This window comes from Bos grunniens, chromosome 23 (genome assembly GCF_055505025.1).
Source record: "Bos grunniens cultivar Pamir isolate PY7600 chromosome 23, Bosgru_T2T1.0, whole genome shotgun sequence".
NCBI lineage: Eukaryota > Metazoa > Chordata > Mammalia > Artiodactyla > Bovidae > Bos > Bos grunniens.
The window spans coordinates 8,648,694-8,670,414 of NC_141187.1; the positions used below are offsets into that span (position 1 = coordinate 8,648,694).

Sequence of the window (21,721 nt, forward strand, 5' to 3'; positions counted from 1 at the left end):
AATTGTGAATTATAGCAATATTAAGAATAACAGCTAATTCTTTTAAAATTTTTTATTGAATTTGATTTACAACAGTTGGTTTACAACGTTGCATTAGTTTCATGGGGCTTCCCTGATAGCTCAGTTGGTAAAGAATCTGCCCGAAATGCAGGAGACCGAAGTTCAATTCCTGGGTCCGGAAGATGCCCTGGAGAAGGGATAGGCTACCGACTCCAGTATTTTCAGGCTTCCCTTGTGGCTCAGCTGGTAAAGAATCTGCCTGCAATGCAGGAGACCCGGGTTCGATCTCTGGGTTGGGAAGATCCCCTGGGAGAAGGGAAAGGCTACCCACTCTAGTATTCTGGCCTGGAGAGCTCCATGGACTGTATCGTCTATGGGGTTGCTAAGACTTAGTTTCAGGTTTACAATGAAGTGAGTGAATATATCCATTCTTTTCTCTTTTTAGATTCTTTTCCCATGCAGCCTATTTCAGAGTCTTGAGTAAAAGTTCCCTGTACTATTCAATACGTTCTTATTAGTCGTCTATTTTATTACAGTAGTGTGTATATGTCAATCCCAATCACCCAATTTATCCTTCTCCAGCAATCAGTTCAGTTCAGTTCAGTTCAGCACGCCAGGCCTCCCTGTCCATCACCAGCTCCCGGAGTCCACCCAAACCCATGTCCATTGAGTTGGTGATGCCCTCCAACCATCTCATCCTCTGTCGTCCCCTTCTCCTCCCACCTTCAATCTTTCCCATCATCAGGGTCCTTTCAAATGAGTCAGTTCTTCGCATCAGGTGGCCAAAGTATTGGAGTTTCAGCTTCAACATCAGTCCCTCCAATGAATATTCAGGACTGATTTCCTTTAGAATGGACTGGTTGGATCTCCTTGCAGTCCAAGAGACTCTCAAGAGTCTTCTTCAACACCACAGTTCAAAAGCATCAATTCGGCACTCAGCTTTCTTTATAGTCCAACTCTCACATCCATACATGACTACTGGAAAAACCATAGCCTTGACTAGACAGACCTTTGTTGGCAAAGTAATGTCTCTGCTTTTTAATATGCTGTCTAGGTTGGTCATAACTTTTCTTCCAAGGAATAAACGTCTTTCAATTTCATGGCTGCAGTCACCATCTGCAGTGATTTTGGAGCCCAAGACAATAAAGTCTGCCACTCTTTCCACTGTTTCACCATCTATTGCCCATAAAGTGATGGGACCAAATGCCATGATCTTAGTTTTCTGAATGTTGAGCTTTAAGCCAACTTTTTCACTCTCCTCTTTCACTTGCATCAAGAGGCTCTTTAGTTCTTTGCTTTCTGCCATAAGGTGGTGTCATCTGCATATCTGAGGTTATTGATATTTCTCCAGGCAATCTTGATTTCAGCTTGTGCTTCCTCCAGCCCAGCGTTTCTCATGATGTACTCTGCATATGAGTTAAGTAAGCAGGGTGACAATATACAGCCTTGACATACTCCTTTTCCTATTTGGAACCAGGCTATTGTTCCATGTCCAGTTCTAACTGTTGCTTCCTGACCTGCCAACAGATTTCTCAAGAGGCAAGTCAGGTGGTCTGGTACCAAGACCCAGGGACCCCACAGAGACTGAGACAGAACTGTGTCTGAGCATCTCCTGAGGAGGTCCGGATCAGCAGTGGACTGCCGAAGGGGCAGGGGCTCTGGGAGCAGCAGACCTGGGTATGGCATAAGCCCTCTTGGAGGAGGTCACCATTAACTCCACCATAGAGCTGCCAGAATTTACACAGGACTGGGAAATAGACTCTTGGAGGGTACAAACAGCAACTTGTGTGCACCAGGACCCAGGAGAAAGGAGCAGTGACCCCACAGGATACTGACCTAGACTTTTCTGTGAGTGTCTCCAGCAATAGCTAATTCTTAATGTTGTTGTTTAGTTGCTAAGTTGTGTCTGACTCTTTTGTGACCCCCATGGACTGTAGCCGGCCAGGCTCTTCTGTCCATGGGATTCTCCAGGCAAGAATACTGGAGTGGATTGCCACGCCCTCCTCCAGGGGATCTTCCCTTCCCAGGAATCTTCTGCACTGGCAGGCAGATTCTTTACCACTGAGCCACCTGGGAACCCCAATTATTAATATTACTCAGTGATAAGAAAAAAAAGAATGAATTGTTGGACAACAAGGTCCTACTTTATAGCACATGGAACTGCATTTAATATCCTGGAATAAACTATAATGGAAGAGAATATAAAAATAAAATATATATAAGAACTGAGTCACTGTGCTGTACTGTAGAAATTAACACAACACTGTAAACCAACTGTACTTCAATTTTAAATGCTTAGAAAGTGAAAAAGTTTTTAATTAAACAATAAAAAAAGAATGAAATATTGCCATTTGCAGCAACGTGGACGGACTTAGAGAATATTATACCTAGTGATGTCAGAGAAAGACACATACTATATGATAACACTTCTATGTGGAATCCAAAAATAATATAGATGAATCTATATGCAAAACAGACCCACAGACATAAAAACAAATCTATGGTTCCCAAAGGGGAGCGGGGAGGGAGGGACAAATTAGGAGAAGGGAATTAACAGATACAAACTACTATTCATAAAGTAGATAAGCAAGAAGGATTTACTGTATAGCTCACGGAGTTATATTCAATATCTTGTAATAATCTATAATACAATTTAACCTGAAAAATATATATAACGGAATCCCTTTGTTGTACACTTGAAACAAATACAATATTACAAATCAACTGTCGCATTTTTTAAAAGAATAATAGCAAATTCTCTTTTTTAAATAGGTAATTCTTAAATCGTGCTTACTAGACGCCAGGGACTGTTCTAAGTACTTTTTAAAACATTTATTTTATTCATTTATTTGGCTCTGCCAGGTCTTAGTTGCAGCGTGCATGCTCGGTTGCTCTGTTGTGTCTGACTCTTTCGGATCCCATGGACTATACACAGCCTGCCAGGCTCCTCTGTCCATGGGATTTTCCAGCAAGAATACTGGAGTGGGTTGCCATTTCCTCTTCCAAGGGATCTTCCCAATAGCATGCAGGATCTTCAGCTGCAGCGTATGGGGTCTAGTTCCCTGACTAGGGCTCGAACCCAGGCCCCAGTTATTGGGAATTTGAAATCTTAGCCTGGACCACCAGGGAAGTCCCTAAGTACTTTTCATATATTTCACTCATCTAATTATTTAAAAGTAAAATGTGGTTAGCACTGTACCTGGTGTTATTTCCTTAGTGAAAGATCTCTCTCAATCAACCCTTGACTAGCATGTAGGCACTCATCTGGCTGATACTCTTCTTGAAACCAATGAACTATGCCCAGCACCAGCTTGTTTTCCCTCGACTGCCCCAGCAAATCACATTCGAGACAGGACCGCAGGAGATATTTTCACCCTGAGGCTCAATCCAATAAGCAGAAGTTAAAGAGATGACCTAAACCCAGTGCAAGGATTAAAAGTGTTCATTAAATTTACGACCCATTAACCAGGGTGACTTGAAAACAATTATGTCTGTGAGGACCTTTATGGGGATGGTAGACATAGCCTTTATTTTGATAGAGGTGACGATTACACAATGAATATGCTTGTCAAAACTTACAGGACAGGATAGTTAAAAAGCATGAAATGGTTATATGTAAATGATATCTCAGTAAACCTGTTTTTTTTTTAACTGCACCCCAAAACTCTGTCTTCCCCTATTGATTTTATTATGAAAAGAGAATGCACCATAAAACCACAAAATCTTCAGTAAATTTTGGGGGAAGAAAATTTTGCCTAAGATCAGGCCCTTGAAATTCCCTACCCCCAAAAAGAAGGGCAGAAATTAATTGGCCTGTTTGAATTCTGAAATCTGAATCTCCCACATCTGTATTAAACTGGGATCTCTTCATCATATTACTAAAAATGGATCCAAATTCATGTGGATTTTTAAAATTTTATTTATTTATTTGAATTGGAGGCTAATTACAATATTGTAGTGGTTTTTGCCAAGCATTGACATGAATCATCCACGGGTCTACATGTGCCCCCCCATCCCGAAACCCCCTCCCACGTCCCTCCCCATCCCACCCCTCTGGGTTATCCCAGAGCACCGGCTTTGAGTGCCCTGCTTCATGCATCGAACTTGCACTGGTCATCCGTTTCACATATGGTAATAGACATGTTTCAGTGCTGATATGGATCTTTAAACAGTAAGATGCCTTAGGGCTATGCTGTCTGATATGGTAGCCTCTAGCTACATGCGGCCATTGAGATTAATTAAAATTTCATAAAACTAAAAATAAAATTCTTTAGGTGCACTAACCTGTTCTTTCAACTGCTTGATAGCCACATGCGGCTAGTGGCCACCGTACTGGATTGCAGAGATGTAGAATATATCTGTCATCACAGAAGGATCTACTGGACAGCACTGCTCTAGCAGCCAAACAGGTATGTAGACCACTGGAGTTTACAGACGGGTACTGAACACATAACTGTATAGCACGGGTCTCTGAAAATTCGCTGACATTTCTGATTAAAATCATCTTGAGGACTTCCCTGGTAGTACGTTGTCAGCCTACCAATGCAGGGGACACGGGTTCCATCCCTACTCCAGGAAGATCTCGCATGCCACAGGGCAACTAAGCCCATGTACCACAACTACTGAGCCTGTGCTGCAAAGCAACGAAGGCCCAGCACAGCCAGAAATAAACAGACATAAATTAAAAATAAAATAAAATCATCTTGAGATGATACATACTATAGCTATTCCACTGGTACTCCAACAAAGTCAATGACCTTCTCGGACACTCAGAGGCAAGCACACCAGTAGAGATAACTCATGGCAGAGTCTGTGACATGCTGTAGGTGCCTATAACAGGCTGCAGAACTGTAAGCAATCCCTAGAGGGAGGTTTGCCAGCAAAACAGGATTCCTGAACAGCCTATTTATATTTAAATTTCTGCTTAATGCATTGCTTAAAGCTGTTGGTTTTTAGGCCACCACTCATGGTAGGTTACATTGGAACCCCCTCCCATGGAGGCAAAAATAAACTATTAAACAGTTGATTTTTAAGGAAGTTGCGGGACCGCTTTTTTAAAATTCTTTTTTTTTAACTAGATTTTATGAGCGTATAGTTGTTTTACAATGTTGTGCTAGTCTCTACAAAGTGAAACAGCTATACGTATACATATAACACCTATTTTTGGATTTCCTTCCCCTTTAGGTCACCACAGAGCACTGAGGAGAGTTCCCTGTGATCCACAGGAGGTTCTCAATACTTCCCTATTTTATCCATAGTATTAATAGTATACTTATGTCCATCCCAGTCTCCCAGTTTGTCCCACCCCTCCCTTTTCCCCCTTAGTGTCCATATGTTTGTTCTCTCTGTCTGTGTCTCTATTTCTCTTTTGCAAAGAAGATCATCTATACCATTTTTCTAGATTCTACATAGATGTGTTAACTGTGGGACTGCTTCATTGGTAAAAGTAGCCACCGCACAGTCCTCCCTTTCTAGATTTTCTCAAGAAATTATTTAGAGACAGGGCATGCAGAGAATTGTCCCCCCATATCTTTAAACCCACAATTCCCTGATAGAAATTTCCATGTTATTTGGACTCATAGACTTGGAGAATGAGTCCTAGTTTTCCATCCTCCTTCCCATTACCTGTGGCCACGTGTGAGTTCTGGCCAGTGCATTGTAAGCAGAACTGCTGTGTGCAGCTTCTAGAAGGTGGTGTTGGATCCTTCTTTCTGCTTCCTCTTTCCTGCTGATGGAAGGCAAACATGAAAGCTGGAACTCCAGCAGTCATATTGGACCTGAGAGGTAAGAACCACGTTGAGGCTACTGCAACAAGATGGGAAAAGTCTGAATCTCTGACACAGTTAAACACCATATCAGCTCCAGGCTTCAACGCAAGAGAGAAATGAAAGTTTGTCTTAGTGAAATCACAATTGTTCTTAGGGTTTTCTGCTTCTCACAGCTCAGTCAATCTGAACCAATATATACAGCATCTCTGGTTCACAATGAAAACAGAACAAGAGTAACTCATGGAAATATAAAACGGAGCTCTCAATGTATATATCACCCTCAGTCATCAGATACAGTCCCAAGGCAGAACCCTGACGAATGTCTCTCTCGGCAGTTTATCTGCGCGGTAATCACACCTCACTTGGTGCCTTGTCAGCAAGACACCCTCCACAGTGCTTGTCAGTAAAGAGCAAGGGAGGGTCTGTGAGCCCTGAAACTGCAGCTGACGGGATGGAGAATGAATCTCAGATGCTGCTTTGTGGGTCTGTGTGCATCTATTGAGCTTGGTGCCATCTCAAAGGATTTGAGAAAGGACCCGGTGTAGATTTCTTTGTGGTAATTAATCAATAAGACCATTCAGCAACTGTTATGCTTTCCAGTATTCCATGTTGCATCCTCATCTGCCAGGTAGGAGACTTAGTATCTTCAAAGTATTTGCAATAGCCATAAAATCAATCTTTAAAAACATAACAGGTGGAACTGGTTATTTCCACCACTAAGTGGTGTCAGGCTTTCTAAGGCAGCTTTTCTTTCATTCAGCTGTTTGTTTTGGCAGTGGGGGGTCTTTGTTGCTGCCCATGGGCTTCCTCTCGTGCGATGCGGGGTCTTTTCTTGTGGAGCACCAGCTCTCGGTGCAGGGCTTCAGTAGCTGCACACTGGGCTCAGTAGTTGTGGGGCATGGGCTTAGCTGCTCCACAGCATGTGGGATCTTCCTGGGCCAGAGATCCAACTGGTGTCCCTTGCATTGGAAGGCAGATTCTTAACTCTGGACCACCAGGGAAGCGCTAATGCAGCTTTTCTTTTTCGCCCAACGTCATGTTTGACGGTGATATTAACAAAAGCACAACAGCTATAACCAAAACATGTGTTATACTCTAGCCAAAGAAATTCACCCAGTGATGCCATCTCTCGCTGACTTGATGACCAAGCAGAAGCAGAGTTAGGGAGTCCACAACCTTCTGGGATATGTAGTGCTCCCAAGTACAGTTATCTAAGTGGTCCAAATTTTACAGATTGTTCTTTTACCATAAGCCCCTGGTAGCTCAGTTAGTAAAGAGTCTGCCTGCAATGCAGGAGACCCCAGTTCAATTCCTGGGTCAGGAAGATCCCCTGGAGAAGGGATAGGCTACCCACTCCAGTGTTCTTGGGCTTCCCTGTGGATCAGCTGGTAGTAAAGAATCTGCCTGCAATGTGCGAGACCTGGGTTCGATCCCTGGGTTGGGAAGATCCCCTGGAGAAGGGAAAGGCTGCCCACTCCAGTATTCTGGCCTGGAGAATTCCATGGACTGTATAGTCCATGGGGTCACAGAGTTGGACACGACTGAGCGACTTTCACTTTCACAGATGCCACAAATATCAGCTTAAGGCTAAGAAGCAGTCCAAAGTGTGGCAGACTAGAGGACCCATCCCCAGCATTCATACTATATAGTCTTACTGACTTCCCTACTCCAAGTCCCCCCTTCCTAAGCCTGCCAACCTGCTGTTGGCTGTGTGCCTGTGTCTGGAACCCTCACACCCTCCTCCAACCTGGGGGATGAGGGGAGTTGCCTGCAGACAACTCCATCAAAGCAGTTCCAAATGCCATCAGTAACTCCTTCTTCCTTATTAGGTTCAAGTTAAACCCTTTTGAGAGGCAGCCAAGACATTTCAGAACCCAGGCCCTCCTACAAGAATTTAGGTTCTGACTCAACCAAACCCAAATTCACTCCCCAGGTTTCTGTTTCCCCGTATATATCTCCTCATCACCCCATCTAGAAGCCTCCACTGCCCACAAGCCACTGAAGGTGCCGCCAGCACCCACATGTCCAGATGCCGGAACACTTGCCCCACCCATGCCCAGCCCCACCCCGAAACTTCCACCTCTGAGCCCTGCCCTTGAACTCCCCTCATCCTTCCTTAGAGCCAGTCCCCAGCTTGCTGCAGGGGAACGAGAATCCCCACCGCAAGCAGAGAACTGTGGTCCTGGCGTCCTCGCCTGCAGCTTGGCACGGAATCGCTCATAAAACTGTTATATGGGGTTGCTTGGCATACTAGTTAAAATAGGCTTTTGTGGATTGGCCTGGGGACCTAACCGCCGTGTATAAATGTTATTGGAGTAAATACATGGCTTTGTTTCCTCGGAGAAAAGCCCTCTGAGCTCAGAGCATCTGACCAAAAGTGACCTTTGGGGACACTCCCCTTTGTGCTCCGAGGGCGACCTCTGCGGTTTGGCTCCAGCTGCAGAGAAAGCTCTGGAGAAACCTCGGCTCTGGCCCTGGCTTGGCTGGGAGTGGGTGCGGGCGGGCAGCGTGGGGAGTGTCTATTTAGGTCTAATCGTCTCTTCAGCCGAGGCCTGGGGTTCGGGGGGGCGGGGAGAGAAGGACGTCTGAAGCCGTTGAGATGGAGACGAGAGCGTGGGTGATCCCAGAAACCACATCCATCGCCTGACCCCAAACAGACGGCGTTCAAGGGCTTCCGCCCTTGTGCTGTGGGAGTGAGAGCTCTGCTGGTGACTCCGGAGGGGCGGCGGGCAGGGGTGTTTTGGGGGCTCGGAATCGCTGCGCTTGCGCGCAGGGGCGCCCTGGGCGCTGGCACCAGGGGGCAGCAGAAGCAGAGACGCGCGCCTCCCGGGCGCCCGCGCCGAAAGGGGTCTACACCTGAGCCCGGTTTTCCCGCGCGCCCGCCGCCGCGAGGCTGGGCTTCTGCATGGCGGGGCGCCCTGGGGCTGAGACCGAGCCAGCTCCGGCACTGCAGGGTTTCAGGGATCCGGGCTCTGTCCTCGGGGGCGGGGACGCGGTTCAGGCGGCGTCGTCGGGGATCCCCGGGAGGAGGAGCGAGGGCGCTGCCTCCCGGAACTCCGGCTCGGGGGTGCAAGGCAGCCCCTCTCCCGCCGGCTCCCTGGGGTCTGCGGACTGGAAGCCAAGACGCGCACACACGTGCAGACGCTCGTACACGCGTGCCCCTCCCGCGCCTGCAGCCGGACATCGGGCGAGGAAAGTGGCCTCGCGACCCGGAGGTCCCGGAAGAAGCGTTCGTCTCCTGCCCAGACGGGCGGGAGGCGGGATGCGCAGCCCGGGAGCCTCCAGGGATGCCCAGCGATGCGGCCAGCCCTGAGCAGAGGGTACACCTGGCCCGGAAGGCTCGGAGCTGCTGAACAAGCCCCGGGATGGTGGGGGTAGGGCGCCGGCGCTGGGGGGCGGCCCGGAGTCGGAGGAGACTCCAGCCGAGCCCTGTGCGTCTTGCCATGGCAGGAAGCCTGGAGGAACGTGAACGCTGATACCCACGAGCCTGGGGAGCGCCGGCCGCAGCCCTGGCTATTAATGACGGGGCAGGCAAGCCTGCACCAAAGGCAGGGGCAGTAAACGCCATCGTGAAAGTCAGCCTCGGTCTCCTCATTCGCAAGGAGCTCAGACCAGGCATCTAAGGCCCCTTCCAGCCTCGAGGGCCCTAACGGTCTGGAAGGGGTGTCCGTTAAAACCAGGGAGGGTCAGGCGCCCTCACTCTGAACCGCTCAGGCGCCAGGGTCACACAGAACCCTGGGCTCCCACCTGATGTCGCTGGGTGGTCTGTTATCAACTCTCTCTGCATCCTAGCACCTCAACAGGACAAGTCCTCCAGGAAACGGATTAAGCCATCCATTTCTGATAACAGCTCAGCCAGGAGTAAGGGGCGTGGTGGGAGGGGGGTCCGGTGAGGATTGAAATAACAACACAAGCAGCAGGCACATACACCCCAGGAGGAGACAATCACATTTTTTAACCACCAGAGTGGACGCAGATCATAGTGCTGGACGAGGTCCTGGGAGTCCCTTCCATCCAGATCGCATGATAACTGAAGGATCAGGGAGGGTGGGGGTATCCAGGGCAAGGATGGGGCTGGCCAGGACGTTGGTGGGATGCTCAAGGGACTCAGGGCCACCGTGGTTTCCCAACTAATGTGGAGGAATCTCAGTATTTCAAGCATCTGCTGACCACTGGCCCTGCACACACCCCTCACTATTCCACGTCTCCCCTGGGGGAGTAGCCGGGTCCCCAAGTAACAGGCGTTCCTGCAAGACCCCAGACTGAGAGAAAGACAGCAGGCAGGCAGGTCAGGGAGCCAGACACCCAGTAGGTAGAGATGAGCGAGCCCCACCTGGGCAGAGAGAGGCAGAGCCCTGAGACAAAGGAGACCGTGTATTCCAGCGTTCACAGTGGGTGCTGCAGGTGGGTGTGAGGGAGGCGGGGGTCGGCCCCCAGCCCCCCACAGTCACTGAGGAAAGCCCTGAGGCAAGGAGGAGGGTGCTGGGGCTCGCCCCTGGAGAGCCCCGTCTCCAAAGTCCGCTGATTTTTGTTGGCATTTCTCTCTTTATCTTTTTTGTCATTTTGTTTTCCACGCTTTAAATAATTAATATAATTACTTTTAAATACAAAATACACAGTGTCCTTTCTCTTCTCTTCCACGTGTTTGGGGTGACTGGGAGGTAAATTTTAAATAAGGGTCTCGGCTGTCGAGCAGGGCCCAGGATCCAGGGGGGAGGGCCGCGAGGCCCGGGGCGCCCCTCCCTTGCTTTGCCCCTGATGGGGGACTCTCAGTGCCCTGGCTGGAGGCCCCCAGATGGCGAGAAGCCCTCCTGCGAGGTGGCAGAGTCCCACGCTGTGGGACTCCAGGTGGGCCTGGTGTCGGCGGACAGGGTCAGATGGAGGAGAAGGTCCTAGCCCATGAAGCAGACAGGCCCCAGCAGCACCCCGCCCCGCCTCGGAGGGGCCCCCAGTTCTGAGAAAGAGGCGTCCAGCACCGGCAGCTGCTCCAGTACAGGCGTGCGAACCTCCAGCACCGTCCGGCCTTGCTGGGTCTTGAGGAGGGGGAGACACACAAGAGCAAGAGGAGTGAGCGTGGGAAAGGCAAGCGGGAGCCTGGGCCACCCAACCGCAGGCCCAGGCCCCTGCTCCTTTGAGCGCCGCCGTGATCCCCTCATCTGCGTCACGAGTTCAAACTGTGCTACATTTCCTTTCTAAAGTTTCTTCCAGAGAGTCAGGACTGGGAAAGCTGGGAAAGTTGGGTGTGTGTGTGTGTGTGTGTGTGTGTGTACACACATGTGCATGCACTCTTGAGCCAATCTGGACAGCTGTGGGTTTGTTTTTGAGATTATCCGTCTGTAGTGGTTTGTGCGAGCTCGTGTGACTCCACAGGGATGTGTGTACCTGTGTTTGCGGCTGTGTGTGATGACAGCCAACATGATTCCGCACGTGTGTGTACCTGTGTGACCCTCTCCAGGCAACTCTGGAGACGCGTGTACAGATTGGGGGTGTCCTCCCTGGGGAGTGAGCAGTGTTAACAGCCCCATGTGTGCAAAGGGGAAAACATGTAAATATGCTTACGAGCCTGCATGCCGGGCTTTGAGTGAACCCGTCCTCCACTGCGCAGCCTTCCTGCCCTTCCCGACACCAGAAGCAGGCTTCCTCCTGCTCAGCCCAGCGCCCCTGCCCCTCCAGCCTGAGTCCGGGCCCACCCCCACCCAGCTCTCCCTGGTGCCCACCTGGCAGCCGTCCCGGATCTCCTTGATGTAGGGGCTGGTCTCCGGGCTCAGCTCGTCCTCGTTGGCCCCCCGGAGCTTCAGGGGGCTGTCCTGGGCCTCCCCAGAGCACGGGTAGGAGATGTTCTGGCGGGCTGAGACGCTGAGCAGGCGCAGGAAGGTGAGCTGCACCACGCCTACCGGGGCGCCCTCGGAGTCCACGTAGGAGAACTGGGGGAGAGGGGGGCTGCGGTCACAGGCAGGGCCGGGGCCGGGGTCACGAGAGCGGAGTGAACGGGGAAGGGCCGGGGGAGAAATAGGGGGCAGGGGTCAAACAGAGGGCAAAGTTTTGCTGCAGGTGGTCAGGGGCAGGAGACGAAGTTAGCAGCAGGAGACTGCCGAGAAGGAACAGAAGCGTCAGCCGGCTCCACGGGGTCAAAGGCCAGGGGACGTCAGAAATCCGGGAGCCTCTAGGCCCAGAGGGGGACTGCACAGGGTCAGGGCGGCCAGGGGCCAGCTCTCACCTGAGTGACATCGTCCCTGGGCGTCACACAGGTTTCCCCTCCAGCCGTAAAGTTGCAGAAAACCCGGAAGGCATCCCGAGCACATCCCTGGTTGGGGTCGACCCAGTACTCTCCTGTCAAGTGAGGGGGGGCGGTCAGGGCGCCTGGGCCTTGTACCCAAGAGGCTCTCTGCCCCACACGTCCATCTGCGGCTTCCACCGGCCGCCCCCACCGGCCCTGTCCCCCAGGCATAGCCCGCCTCACTTCAGTCTCCCTCGTCACTTTATGCCCCTTCCCGCAGCTGCCACCCCTCCCCCGGGCAGCACCCCAGGCTGGCGGCTGGAGTTGGTAGGAGCGCTGACACCCGCACCCTGGTACAATGTGTGGTCACAGGCTTGCACATGTGTCTGTGTGTGTGAATGCCAGCATGTTGTCCACGGGTGTATGTTTATCTGTTCCTGTAGACACTGGGCAGACGGTGAGCTGACGACCCTGGGAGGACTGTGTGTGTGCGTGTGTGTGCGTGTGTGTGTGCGCGTGTATGTGTGCGTGTGTGTGCGCGTGTGCGTGCACGTGTGTGTATGTGTGCGTGTGTGTGCACGCACACGTGCGCACTCAGTTGTGTCTGACTCTGTACGACCCCGTGGACTGTAGCCTACCAGGTTCCTCTGTCTGTGGAATTTTCCAGGCGAGAATACTGGAGTGGGCTACCATTTCCCACTACAAGGGATCCTCCCAACCCAGGAACTGAACCTGCATCTGTTGCGTCTCCTGAATTGGCAGGCAGATTCTCTATCACTACCGCCTGGGCAGCTCTTTAAAAACCCTTTCTAACAGTAGCCCACGACCGAATGAGCTATTTTGTGTGTCTGTGATCACTCAGTCCTGTCCTGCTCTTTCCCTTCCTTGGACTGCAGCCCGCCAGGCTCCTCTGTCCGTGGGATTCTTCAGGCAAGAATACTGGAGTGGGCTGCCGTTTCTTCCTCCAGGGGATCTTCCTGACCCAGGGATCAAACCTGTGTCTCCTGTATCTCCTGCCTTGCGGGCAGATTCTTTACCCACTGAGCCATCACACCAGTTGCTAAATATTGAAATGCTTCTTATCTGGTTGGTAAGAGCTGCCGCCCCAAGCTGGCCCCCCACCTCATCCCCACCCCGACAGCTTCCCCAGGCCTACCCAACAGCTTCCCCAGGCCTCCCTGACAGCTTCCCCAGGCCTCCCCGACATCCATGCTCCTTGTTCACATCGGTGCTGTGGTTCACAAGCCAAGCTCCTGAGGCTGGCACTGACCATCAGGCAGCTCTGGGTGGCAGAGCTTCAGGTCCTGGCAGGTGCGAGCAGGGCTGTCCTGGGTCCCCATGGGCCGCCTCATTTGCTCGATCTCCTCCCGCAGGGAGTCCAGGGAGCCAAAGATCTCCTCCAGGCCCCCAGGACTACCCGGGGCACCCCCAGTCGGCACAGCTTCATCTTCCTGCATCAGGCGGCTTCCGTCCACCGAGCGCCGCGTCTTCTTGGGCATCTGGATGGGCAGGGGCTGGATCACCTCTCCCGGGGGGCCCTGGGTGAGAGATGAGGTCAAGGTGAGGGAGACGCGGAGAAACACCCAGACAGAGAAGGGCCATCAGAAACGCGGGCCCTGCCTCGTGACTCACCGGGTGTCCCGGAGGGCCCTGGACTCCCTTCTCTCCCTTAGGTCCGGCCGGGCCCTGCCAAAGGAGGCAATGAGGTCATGGAGGGGTCAAGAGGTCAAGTAGGCGATTAACGTTACAGAGGATGAAATCGGTCAAGGGCTAGGGATGAGGGGATGGGTGGGATGTTTGTCCTGGAGAGACAGTGTCAAGTTCAGCTGTGTGGGGGGGGGCGGTCAGAGCTGATGGGGGTCACTCACTGTGGCTCCTTTGGCTCCTTTGGGGCCAGCAGGTCCCTGTGAAATGAGGCACGAGAAAGAGGCGGTCACCTCAGGGGAGGGTCAGGACATGGAGAACTGCAGAGGCGAGGTCACGAGTCCACAGGACCCTGAGGCCACCCAGGAGGGGCAGGCGGGGGAGACAAGGGGACACCCGGGAGGCGCTGGAAAGACAGGTTGGAAACTCTGCAGGTGCAGGAACATATGGGGGACACGGGGGCCTCTGCGTGTTAGGCTGGCGGTTGCCGTGGAAACCAGGGGGATTATGGGGGCCTCGGGGTTTAGAGGATTGAGGGGAGGAACAGATGGGATACTCACAGGGAGGCCGGGGGGCCCTCCAGGACCAATGGGGCCAGATGCTCCCGGAATGCCCTAGAAGGGGGGGCCTGGTTCAAGTGCGTCCTCCTCCCCGCCCCGCTGCCCACCCCCACCCCACCCGCAGCACACCCCCTGAATCCCCACCCTTCATCTGCCCAGACCTCCCAGCACCACGCCCTGCACTCACCGTCTCTCCCTTTTGCCCGGTGGAGCCCTGAGGACCAGGAAGCCCGCGATCACCCTTCTCCCCCTGCTCCCCAGGGGGGCCGATGAGTCCGATGAGACCTGGGTGACCCTGGAAAAGCGGACAGGTGGTAAGGGGGAGGCACAGAAGACCCATGATGGGGAGAAGGAGGACCACAGGGGTTGGAGTCCAGAGGGCAGGAGGGACTCAGGTGGGGCTGCAGGAAGCCTGGGGCTGCCACAGCCCTGACTGAGGAGGGGCCCCCCGAGAACATGGGGTCCCCGGAGGCTTCAGGGAGGAGGCTGAGACCCCTGGCTGCACATGGTCACTCACCTTCTCACCCTTGGCCCCAGTGTCGCCCCGGAGGCCAGGCAGCCCTGGGGGTCCCTGTGAGGAGACAGGAAGTCACTTTCTCCTGTGGGGACCACCACTCCAACTTCCTCCAAGGCTTGGACGTCCAGCCCCGGGGGCCCCACCCCATCCCACCCCATCCACAGTCACTCACCACAGGGCCTGGAGGCCCAGCCTGGCCTGTGGCCCCGGGACGGCCTTGCTGACCCTGCAGATTTGAAGGGACCGCAGGCATCAGGAGACGTGTCCCCAGCACCACACCCCTCCCAGCCCGGCCAAACCTCTGCATCATGACATACCACTGAGCCAGGGAGACCTCTCAGGCCGTCAGGACCAGGCTTTCCTGCTGGGCCTGCAGGACCCACAGGGCCTGTCTTCCCTGGGGCGCCCACAGCACCAGGATCCCCCTGAAACACACCAAAGGGTGAGGACGAAAGGCAGAGGATGGTATGGTAGGGGCAGCAGATCCAAGGTGGGTGGGGAGAGACAGAGGGGAGGGGCCTAGCCCCCGAGACCCCTGGGGTAGGGAGGACAGGGAACCCTGCCTGGAGGATGGGGCATGGGAGAGGCGTCTGGGGGCTGGAGGGTGAGGACTGGGAGGGGCGGGGCGGTGCAGTGGGCGTCCCAGCATCCAGGAGGCTCTCCCCACCTTGGCGCCCTTCTCTCCTTGTCGCCCTTCAGGACCAGGCGTCCCTGCAGGCCCCTGCAGGTGGAGGAGGGGAGGGGGTGCAGGCGGCCGTGAGCAGTCAGGCTCACCTCCCACCCGAGCATCCTCCTGGTACACACACACACCCCTGTGCGCACACACACCTGCACGCACACACACACACAATCACAGAGGCTGACTCATCTCCCTCCCCAAAGCAGTCCTCCTGGTACACACACAGACACCTGCGCACACACAGACACAATCACAGAGACTCACTCACAGGTGTGAGAGCTGCTACAACGGTACCAGCTATCAAAATACTGAGAAGTCCTGTGCATTGGGAGAAGAGCCTCCTGCCCACATACCACCAGTAAACAAAGGGTTCATCCCCTGCCAGCCCTTTTCCTCCTAGCCCCCAGACCAAGGATTAAATTTGTGCCCACTGCCCCCCCCGCAGTGGGATCAAAGAGCCGCAACCACTGGACCACCAGGAAATCTCCCCCCACGTCTATTCTGATTGGTTGGTACACACACCACCACCCCTGGCAAGATCAGACAGGACATACAGGAGCAAAGATACCCAAATCTGCACAGCACACTCGCAAACACATGTGATCACACACACACACCTCCCCCAAGGACGGCTGGGACACCAGGCCTCTCCCCATCCTGCCCCCCCTCACCCCAGCGGCCATCCAGCCTCCCCCAGGACTGCCCGCAAGGTCTGCCTCGCTTACCCTCTTTCCAAGCGGTCCAGGAGGTCCATTCTCCCCCGTAGGACCGGGGGACCCCTGTGGAGGGAGGGACAGTGGTGGTGAGGGAGCCCTCAGGTGTGGGCACAGCAGAGGGGATTGGGCCTGCGGGTGGGGGGTCACGGCTACTCACAGGCTGTCCTGGCTCCCCGTCCTCTCCACGGTCACCCTTGGCACCATCCTGGCCCTGCAGAGACACAGCACTGTCAGAGGGAGCCCCAGGCCTGGCTGACCTCACCCCCAAACCTGCCGAGCTTCCCATTCTTCCGTCTGCCCCCCACATCCCCAGTTCCCACCCGCCACACAGAGTGCCTCCAAAGCAGACCACCCTCTTCACCCATCCCTCCCCCTGGGTAAGACTCACCCGAGGGCCAACTTCTCCAGGAGGGCCAGGGTCACCAGGAAAACCAACAGGACCCTGATCCGGAGGGAATCCAAGGGTCAGGGTCACAGCTCCTCCTAAGCCCACCCAGCGCCAACACGACCCCCATGGGTACAGGGCTCACGCTCCCTCTCTACAGGCAGTGCCCACCCGCACCGCCCTAGGAAGAGGGCCTCCAGTAGCCCTTCTCCCCACCTCATGCACGGCCTGCCCTCCAAGGCTTTCAGGTCATATTTCATTTTCTCTCTGGATCCTAAACTCCATAATCCCTCCCAGGAGACCCCGTTCCCCCCCCCAAGTCTCCCACAGCCTTGCCCCCTGACTCCAAGATCCTCACACACATTCCCAGGTCTCCATGCACAGGGCCCTCCTCCAAGCCCCCTTCCCAAACTCACAGGGTTCCCTTTGGGACCGTCGTCGCCAGTGGGGCCCTTAGGCCCCGGTGGTCCTGCCTCTCCCGCCTGCCCAGTCTCTCCTTTCTCCCCGCGCTCCCCACGTGGACCCTGAAGGATGGGCGGAGGTTACAGATGGTCCCAAAGGAGGAGGATGCAGCCCCCACTTCCAAGACGCCTTCAGCCTCGCCCTCATCCCCCTCCGCCAGCTAACATCAGGGTGCACACAGAAGTCGAACCCATGGGGGGAGTCTGGGCCCCTCTTTCTTTTGAGGAAAGAGGGGTGGAGCCCACTCAATCCAGGGACCAGGCCCCCTGAGAACGGCTGGGAGCTGCAGCTCCAGGAGGTCACAGAAAAGGTGGGGGTGGGAATGAGGGGGTGGAGGGGGGCTTGGGGAGCCAGGCCCCAGAGCAACCACTCACCTTGACCCCTGGCTCGCCCTGGACTCCTGGAGATCCTGACTCTCCTGGCTCCCCCTGCAAGGAGATGGGGGTCAAGAATCTTCATTCCCCGGCCCCCCCAAAATCCTGATATTCCCAGTCTTTCTCTCTCTTTTTTCAGTCACACTGCACAGTTCCTCAGACGACTGAGCACAGGCCACGGCAGTGAAAGCACTGACTCCAAGCACGGGACCACCGGGGTCCCCCGCCTTATCACTCTCCTTTGAGGCCCCCACCGAAACTGGCGGAAACTCACCCCCCAAGACCGTCCATGTACCCTTTCCCAGTACCTTCTCTCCAGGGGGACCCAAGTTCCCAACACCTCCTGGGGGGCCTTGTGGACCCTGAAAGAGAACCAGAAATAAAGGGGAGGGGGTGCCCCGTGGGCGCAGAGCCTGGACGACTGCCTGAGGTCACCGCCGTGAGACGGCAGGCCCAGCGGCGTCTCGGCATCTGTGATGAGGCCAGAGGTTACAGTCTAGGGGAAGGGAGGCAGGGCACTTGCCACACTGGGGCCAGAGAACTCACATCTGCTCCGTTGGGTCCAGCTGGGCCTCGAGGTCCTGGGGGGCCAGGTGGTCCCTGGAGAGAAGCAGACGCCCAGAGACAGGCCAGGAGGTGAGAGAAGGTGAGCCAAGGATGCCCGGAGTGGCGGGGCCAGGGGAGCGGGCGGGGAGGGAGGCAGTTAGGCCAGGGCGGGGTGGGCACTGGAAGCAGGGGGGACTAGCAGGTGAGGCTGGAGTCAGGAGGGGTTCACCCCGTCAAGGGGGCCGCACTCACCATCGGGCCCACGTCTCCTGTCTCTCCCTTCTCCCCCGAGGGGCCTGGCAAGCCCTGCGCAGGTGTACACGACACGGACCCAGGTGACCAACACACCTGGAGCACACCCTCTCCCGGCCCCTCTCCCCAGATCCCAGCCCCTGCCCCCACCCCCCTGCCCTCCTTCCTGAGCAGGGGCTGGCGAGGGTCCGGGGCAGACACCAGCCCCGCTGTGACCCCCACCTCGCAGCCCCTGCCTCCTCTCTCCAGCTCACCTGCAGACCAATGGGTCCCGGGGGCCCATTGAATCCTCTTGTTCCTTCGTCACCTTTGGCTCCGAAGTGTCCCTGGGGACCCCGAGCTCCAGGCTCCCCATCTGCCCCCTGAGGTCGGGGAGGGCAGGGACGAGGACTCAGAGATGGTCCTGGGTCTGGGGTTTTCTAGTCCCGCCCAGAACCGGGCAGCAGGCCTGGAGCCCCCTACCCCCACCCCCAACTCCGAGGGCAGAATCGGGGCACTGGTCACTCACCGCAGCACCAGGCTGCCCCACAGGCCCGATGGGTCCGGGGGGCCCAGGGGGGCCCTGGGGGAGAAAGAAGAGTCAGAGACACCAAGACAAGGGGTGGGACCAGGAGGGGCTGGGGTTCAGGGGCAGCGGGGAGAAGTCAGAGGGATGAACACTCACGTGCTCCCCCTTGTTGCCTTTGGCGCCCTTCTGGCCAGGGTCTCCCACCTCGCCCTAGGGGAATGTGGGGGGACGTTAGAGGACGCAGCGGGCAGGAGGGCAGAAGGAGCCACGGGCCCTGGGGCTGCCCAGCCCAGCGAGCTCACGTGCAGAAAGCTCATTCCGGGGCCTGGGGTTCTCTCACCTTGTCTCCATCCTCTCCCGCCACGCCCGGGGGCCCAGCAGGGCCAGGAAGCCCCACGGGACCCTGCACCCCATCGCGGCCAGTCGGACCAATGGGGCCCTTCTCGCCCTGTGGGAGAGGAAGGCAGGCGTCGTGACCCACAGATGCTGTCACCCTGGAGGCCCCTTGAGACCCAGCAGCTTCCAGACCGCCTACAGCGCCTCCCAAGGACCCTGCACTCACCGGGACCCCTTTCTCTCCCGCTGCTCCAGGCGGACCCTGCGGTCCCGGGCGCCCTGGGGGGCCAATGGGTCCCCCAGATCCTGCCGAACCTCGCTCACCAGGGGATCCCTGCAACAGAGGCAAGCGTCAGACCCGCTAAAGGGGAGACCACAGCCCCCGACACCAGAGCATGCCCAGCCACAGTTCCCAGGAGAAAGGCCCAGCATCAGAGGCCTTATTCCCCCAGCCTCCCTCTGCCAGGTCCCGCAGCCCTACCTGAACCCAGATGCTGCCCCGCACCCTTCCTCCCACCGCCCCCCAGGGGCCCCAGACTCACCGCAGGGCCTGGGGGACCAGCCGGGCCTTCATTCCCCTTCAGACCAGGACCGCCCTGTGAGCCAGAGATTGGGGATAACAGACGTGAGACGGAAGAGGGGGACCTCACAGGCCCGGAGCTTAGGAGACACGCGGGGAAGGGTGGGGGCTGGGATGTGGGCGCAGGGTGACGCTGGGGAGCCAGGAGGTGCGGGGCCTCTTCACAGGCATCTGGGTCGGGGTCACACTCACAGCAGTGCCAGGGAGGCCTCTCTCTCCCGGAAAGCCCCTCAGACCAGCGGGACCATCCTTCCCCGGGGCCCCAGGGGGTCCGGGATCGCCCTAAAAGGAAACCAAGGTGATGAACACTGCCAGCCTCCCCAGTTGAGCAGAGCGACCTCTGCCCCCTCAAACCCCCAACGGGCTGTCCCTTTAGGCACCGAACCCCGTTCTCCCAAGTGCCCCCTCCCGGGCCCTCTGCTGACCTTCGTGCCTTCTTTTCCAGCTGTTCCAGTCAGTCCCTGCTCTCCAGGGGGGCCGGGGGGGCCTGGGTGACCTCTCTCCCCCATGGGCCCGGTTTCCCCTGCGGCTCCCTGGGAAAGAGGCAAACAGACTCCAGTCTCACCCCCGCCCCGGTCTCACTCTGGTCACCTCACGGTACCCCCCAGGACCCCTTCCTGTCTGCCCCAGGGCTCTCCTAGGCCTCCACGCTGGTCTCCCTTCCCCTGTGTGGGGTAGCCACACCACCCAGTGTCCCTGTCGGGGACCTTCCTCCGCTCCAAGACGCAAGAAGAGGAGAACTGGTCCAGGAAACAGATGGAAATCTGAGATCTCTGCTCCAAACCCAGCCCCTACCATGCACCCCAGTCCCGGGGCCCCACAGGCAAAGGAGGGTTGGGGGCCCCGGATCAGGAGAAGAGAGAAGAAAGGCAGACATTCCAACCCCCAGGGTCTAGGATGCTTTGTCTCTGTGGGGAGGGGTGGGGGGGCAAGCATACCTGGGGTCCCACCACTCCTGGGGGGCCAGGGGGGCCGGTCTTCCCTTGGAAGCCCTGAGAGAGAAAGAGAGGAGAGGGGGGTTGGAACACACAGTCTGGCATGGACACGGCATGGACCCCAGGCTCCCGGGTCACCACCGAGTCCTTGGCTGCGGTATGAGTAGCATTAGGATAGGGGCCACTCCGAGGAGACCCTTCCTTGGGGGCCTTCCAGACAGGACGGGGGGCTGGGATGGGGTCTGCAGGCACCAGAGCACCACTCACCACTTCTCCTCTCTGGCCTGGGTGTCCTGGCAGCCCGTCCTTCCCGGGGGGACCCTGGAAGGGGTTCAGAGGTCAGGTGAGCTTTAGACCGGGCAGGGGGTGAGGAGGAGGGACACTCAGAGCCAAGGCAAGTCAGAGGGCAGCTTACCGGAGGTCCTTTGGGGCCAGGAAATCCGTTGGGGCCCTGAGGCCCAGGGAGACCCTAGAGACAGATCTGGTTGAGCCAGGAGAATGGGGAGCGGGCTGGGCAGGGGATCTGCCCCATGGAGAGGGAGCCGGCGCCACTGGCCCCTGGACAGCGCCGGGGTGCAGGGGACTCGACCACACTCACCCTCTCTCCAGGAGGCCCATGGGGGCCGTCTCCACCTGAGGTTCCCTGTGGGGGAGATGGTCAGAGAGGAAGAGAGGCTGACTTCTAGCCAACCCCAAGGTCAGAGGAGGGGACGCAGCTGGGCGCCGGAGCAGAGGGGAGATGGAGCCCTGCTGTGACCACCAACCTTGGCTCCAGACTTCCCGGTGGCACCTCGAGGTCCCCGCTGACCACGCGGACCCTAGAGAGAGGACAAGGGAGATGTCAGAAAGACCCCCAAAGCACCCCCTTGGGCTCCTGAGCCGCACGCCTCTTCCGCTGCACTCACCGTGGGGCCGCGCTCTCCTCGAGGCCCTGATTTCCCTGACAGGCCCTGGTGGTGGCAAAGTGAAGACAAGGCATCAGCTCTGAGCCCCCCAGAGCCACCCCTCCCCCCACAGCCCCCCATTCCCCGGCTTACCCGGGCTCCCTTCTCTCCACTGGCTCCAGGAAAACCCGGAAATCCCAGCGACCCCTGGTGAGGATGGAAAAGGGGGAAACCGAGAAGTCGAGAAGAGGGTGGGCTGGGGAAAGGCCAAGGGGGGTCAGGAGAGGTGACAGAGGCAGGGGGTGGGAGACCCAGGCTCTGCCAATAGCTTGGTGGCCTTAGACAAGCCCTGGTGCTT

The 21,721-nt window shown here is 56.3% G+C and overlaps 1 protein-coding gene across 1 annotated transcript in view; it reads right to left on the reverse strand.

The window, feature by feature from the left end:
- Positions 1 to 10,122: 10,122 nt before the first annotated feature.
- COL11A2 (collagen type XI alpha 2 chain) overlaps positions 10,123 to 21,721 on the reverse strand; it is a 29,127-nt gene continuing 17,528 nt past the window's right edge. The window contains exons 32-66 of the mRNA XM_086371106.1: positions 21,517 to 21,570; positions 21,385 to 21,429; positions 21,244 to 21,297; positions 21,078 to 21,122; positions 20,895 to 20,948; positions 20,747 to 20,800; positions 20,483 to 20,536; positions 19,970 to 20,077; positions 19,737 to 19,826; positions 19,507 to 19,560; positions 19,191 to 19,298; positions 18,969 to 19,076; positions 18,785 to 18,838; positions 18,629 to 18,682; positions 18,375 to 18,482; positions 18,121 to 18,174; positions 17,869 to 17,922; positions 17,631 to 17,684; positions 17,323 to 17,376; positions 16,903 to 17,010; positions 16,490 to 16,543; positions 16,259 to 16,312; positions 16,111 to 16,164; positions 15,374 to 15,427; positions 15,024 to 15,131; positions 14,879 to 14,932; positions 14,707 to 14,760; positions 14,377 to 14,484; positions 14,190 to 14,243; positions 13,854 to 13,889; positions 13,618 to 13,671; positions 13,256 to 13,523; positions 11,986 to 12,098; positions 11,486 to 11,692; positions 10,123 to 10,801 (exon numbers count right to left, since the gene is read on the reverse strand). Of these exons, the coding sequence (XP_086227232.1) occupies positions 10,661 to 10,801; positions 11,486 to 11,692; positions 11,986 to 12,098; positions 13,256 to 13,523; positions 13,618 to 13,671; positions 13,854 to 13,889; positions 14,190 to 14,243; positions 14,377 to 14,484; positions 14,707 to 14,760; positions 14,879 to 14,932; positions 15,024 to 15,131; positions 15,374 to 15,427; positions 16,111 to 16,164; positions 16,259 to 16,312; positions 16,490 to 16,543; positions 16,903 to 17,010; positions 17,323 to 17,376; positions 17,631 to 17,684; positions 17,869 to 17,922; positions 18,121 to 18,174; positions 18,375 to 18,482; positions 18,629 to 18,682; positions 18,785 to 18,838; positions 18,969 to 19,076; positions 19,191 to 19,298; positions 19,507 to 19,560; positions 19,737 to 19,826; positions 19,970 to 20,077; positions 20,483 to 20,536; positions 20,747 to 20,800; positions 20,895 to 20,948; positions 21,078 to 21,122; positions 21,244 to 21,297; positions 21,385 to 21,429; positions 21,517 to 21,570 (2,781 nt within the window). The 3' untranslated portion in view covers positions 10,123 to 10,660. The remainder of the gene's footprint in view (positions 10,802 to 11,485; positions 11,693 to 11,985; positions 12,099 to 13,255; positions 13,524 to 13,617; positions 13,672 to 13,853; positions 13,890 to 14,189; positions 14,244 to 14,376; positions 14,485 to 14,706; positions 14,761 to 14,878; positions 14,933 to 15,023; positions 15,132 to 15,373; positions 15,428 to 16,110; positions 16,165 to 16,258; positions 16,313 to 16,489; positions 16,544 to 16,902; positions 17,011 to 17,322; positions 17,377 to 17,630; positions 17,685 to 17,868; positions 17,923 to 18,120; positions 18,175 to 18,374; positions 18,483 to 18,628; positions 18,683 to 18,784; positions 18,839 to 18,968; positions 19,077 to 19,190; positions 19,299 to 19,506; positions 19,561 to 19,736; positions 19,827 to 19,969; positions 20,078 to 20,482; positions 20,537 to 20,746; positions 20,801 to 20,894; positions 20,949 to 21,077; positions 21,123 to 21,243; positions 21,298 to 21,384; positions 21,430 to 21,516; positions 21,571 to 21,721) is intronic.